Source organism: Neltuma alba, unplaced genomic scaffold (assembly GCF_004799145.2).
Source record: "Neltuma alba isolate B1F8T4 unplaced genomic scaffold, ASM479914v2 tig00011340_pilon, whole genome shotgun sequence".
Lineage (NCBI taxonomy): Eukaryota > Viridiplantae > Streptophyta > Magnoliopsida > Fabales > Fabaceae > Neltuma > Neltuma alba.
In genome coordinates this window covers 114,200-117,889 of record NW_021636042.1, presented here as the reverse complement: position 1 = coordinate 117,889, position 3,690 = coordinate 114,200, and the positions used below count along the sequence as shown (strand labels likewise).

Genomic DNA, 3,690 nt, shown 5'->3' with positions numbered 1-3,690 from the left:
TATTATTAGCTGAGATTTCTCTCATCTATTTTTTATTTTTATATCGTTGGCTGTATCTTATTCTAGGTAAGCCAGACGCTGACAGGCCTTGATATATGTCTCATGAAATCTATATATTTGAGACTTATTTGTTTGTGGATGATAGCTTCACAAAATTCGAATGGCTTCACACAATTTACTTGTCCTTCTATTTATTAATTTTATCACTTTCATTATTTGAAGAATCTAATGTTTCTCCATTTCTTTGATCACTTCATGGGTGGAAGATATCAAAATACCATCAACCACGGCAACTAATCATTTCTGTGTAGACATGCAACAAGAAGACAAGATGAGTAACAGAGCTGAAGGCACAATAACGTAATACTCTCTATCAGTTGATTGGAAGACGAAATCAAATAATATTGCAAATCTAACAGAACATATATATCAAAAGATGTAAAGAAAATTTTATTTTATTAATCATACATGAAAATCAGGCATGTCAAAATATGAAATTTGAAAATAAAAATCATATCTTGTGCATAAGATGCTAATTGCTCACATTTAAGTTGAACCTAACTGTTGTGCAATGCAAAAAAAGATAGACCTTCACATGCATATACATGTGTCTGTAATCCTTTTGAATGATTTGGCTGATAAAATTCCATCTCAATAGGACTAAATCTACTACAGTTGATCACCTCTCTCCTTTTGGTATGTAGCTTAGAAATTCCAAAAACTTAAACGAGTTGCTTTTAGGATTTTTGTTCTCATGATTAAGCTTAACTAATATTAAGTTATATTTGAGTTCCCAATTGTCCAGGAAAGAAGGAAATACACAAGCGGAAGTTGCAACATTCACGAGCAACTGAAATACTAAACCTAGTTTGTAAGAATCTAACATTTCTGAGTGAAGATAAAAGGCCTATGATTGCAAAAGCACTATTGACAGTGGCTAAATTAGGAAATGTTGAGTTTTTGTTTAAGGTATCAACAGCAAATCCAGAATTAATCTCAATGGTCACTTTTTCTCAACGAAAGGGGCATGCTTTCTTCAATGCTGTTGAATATCATCAAGCTGAGATTTTTAGCCTTCTCCGTGGGTTTCACTTTAGGAATGTGCTAGCAGCAATGTTCAATGAGAATCATGATAACTTGCTGCACACAGCAGCCAAGTTGGCTCCTGCTTCCAACTTAACCACATCCCTGGTGCTTCTTTGAAAATACAAAGGGAATGACAGTGGTTCAAGGTTAGAAGTTAAATTAGATGCTTTTGTGTGTGTGTTGTGTGAGGGAGATTGATATATGAAAAAAATCATTAAATCATGTAGTTCCCACCTACTTGGACCTAACGGTTAGCACATGAGAGATTAAATTCAACAAGAAATGAGGGAATAATTGCATTAACTCAGGTGTAACAAATATTTTACTATACAATTTATCAGAAATTTTCTTCTTTCTATTTTTTTTTTGAATTATAGGCAGTAGAGAGTGTGGTGAATCCTAGAATTGAGCTTCGTCTAAACAAAGAAGGGTTGACTCCTCTGGACTATTTCAAAAAGAATCACAAAGAACTCAGGAATGAAGGAGAGAAATGGATGAAAGATACTGCATCTTCTTGCTCAGTTGTTGGTGCTTTAATCGTTACCATTGTGTTTGCCACGGCTTTTATTGTTCTAGGTGGAAACGATCAAGCATCTGGGTATCCAATATTTTTGAAGGACAGGTTGCTCAAAGTTTTCTTAATTTCAGATGCAGTGTCCTTGTTTGTTTCTACTACTTCCGTGCTTACATTTTTAGGAATCCTCACGTCACGCTATGCAGAAGAACACTTCCTTTATTCCTTACCCACAAAATTGATCATAGGCCTTTCTACGCTTTTTCTCTCAATTGCAACTATGCTGGTAGCCCTTTCCGCAACAATAATCATCATGGTGCAACATAACTGATCACCTTCATGGGCTTTTCTCCCTGTTATTATGCTTGCCAGCGTGCCATTGAGTCTCTTTGTTTTATTACAATTCCCTCTTCTTGTAGAAATAATTTCTTCTACTTATGGTCCAGAAGGTGAAGAAGTGGCCATGAAATGTGTGTTTACTTGAGGCTTTAATTTGCACATTCAGAACATAAACATGTTGATGAACGAATACTCCAGATAAAGTAGTTCTAAAGTAGTGTGTGCTTTTCAGTTTGCTTCATCCCCAAATCTCCATTTCCCCAAAGACTCCAGGACACATGCTTTCTGTAGCATTAACAGGGAAACAAACAAAGCCATTAGCGGAGTGTCATGGTCACAGAAGAATTGGGCCAGGATAGGAAGCCCAATGAGGAGCCCAGGAAGGAAGAACCAATGCTAAGAGGAAGAGGCAGCAAAAAGGTGTTGAGATGCCATATAAAAAGACAAGATGTCATCAGGGGAGGGTGTGAAATGAATTATGTGTAGTCTTCCCGCCTCCTTGAATCTCTCTTCTCCCTGGCCAGCTGCACTATCTCAGTGACTGGATCTTCTATTCTCTTCTGCTACTCTCATTCTATATTTCTTAATCTCCATTGAATCAGAGTTATGTTATTTTCCTTTAATATTGTTAACTCTGTCAAATGTATTGAGCTTAGAATTTCTATTATAAACGGTTCATTATTATTGATTTGAGTTATATTATCTGGGGATCATTTGTGTGATTGTTACAATTGGTGCTTTCGTTGAGAGATTTATTCACCCTAATGACGGACAGTACGATTATGAGCGAGTTGCAAGCTGATATGAAGAAGGTAAATGATTTCATCGATGAGGCTGGGGGTCGCTTTAAGCGAATAGATGATCGTTTCGACCGAATGGAACATCTGCTGCAAAGGCTCAGCAATTCAATCGGTGCCTTGAATCAAAGAACTGAACAGTCACAATCTACTTTGAAGGATAGATCTCCTTCGATCGATGGCTTTAAAGCAAATAAGATTACAACATCATTACTTCTTAATCGGTTTACAGAGATTGAGACTACTGTTGACGTGATGAAGGATTATTCCCGGATTGACCAAATGGAGGCCACAATGGCTAGGATCATGAGCAGTACGGGATTAGTCTATGAGTCTCCACCTTCGCAGAGACCAAACTCAGTTCAATCGCTACCAGTGCATGAATCCTTTTCTCAATCAGATATCAAATGTCCACAAGAACAGAGAGATGGGATAGACAATCGCATTTTTGTGAACTCTGACTTCCTATCATTGCGCAAACCGGATGCTGAAGAGATGGCTATCAACGGTCACACAATTACTAACTCTATCAACTGTGATGTTGGGAACTTCAATGTAACCCAAATTCAGCCTCTGCAATTCCCCTTCAGCTACCCTAGGTGCTGCATCACCATTCTTAGTGAGAGACAGAAGCTAGCTGACAGCCACGAGAATAGCGAAATTCTGCGGCCTCATTCTTGCCTCGTTCCTTTGACAGTGGCAGCCTTGTTACCGATGACTAATCAGATTGAGGGCACGATTCATGGATTGATTGTTCAATGGGTATTTGATCCTGGCTCAATGATAGAAATTCCTTATGGATTACACAGATTTGCTGAGAATGAGCAGCCGACATGTTACAGGTTTGATCGCTTTGCATATACCCAATCTAAATCTGTTCTGCAGACTTATGTAACTTGTTTTACATATCTCTTACATGCGGTGGATATGAGGACAGTGGGTAATGTTCTGGAA

General features: G+C 37.8%; 1 protein-coding gene across 1 annotated transcript; it reads left to right on the top strand.

Annotated features, from left to right (window-relative positions):
* Positions 1-909: 909 nt before the first annotated feature.
* On the top strand, positions 910-1,927 carry LOC114712220 (uncharacterized). The gene is made up of 3 exons (XM_028896702.1): positions 910-1,191; positions 1,464-1,708; positions 1,783-1,927. The coding sequence occupies exons 1-3, from the start codon at positions 910-912 to the stop codon at positions 1,925-1,927; spliced, it is 672 nt and encodes a 223-aa protein (XP_028752535.1).
* Positions 1,928-3,690: the final 1,763 nt, after the last annotated feature.

Bases quoted from the DNA above. Each gene is read 5' to 3' on its own strand.
- LOC114712220 (XM_028896702.1), top strand. From the start codon at position 910: ATGATTGCAAAAGCACTATTGACAGTGGCTAAATTAGGAAATGTTGAG. The intron at 1,192-1,463 runs GTGCTTCTTTGA...TTTGAATTATAG, and splicing joins CCAACTTAACCACATCCCTG to GCAGTAGAGAGTGTGGTGAA. The intron at 1,709-1,782 runs GTTGCTCAAAGT...TTACATTTTTAG, and splicing joins CCAATATTTTTGAAGGACAG to GAATCCTCACGTCACGCTAT.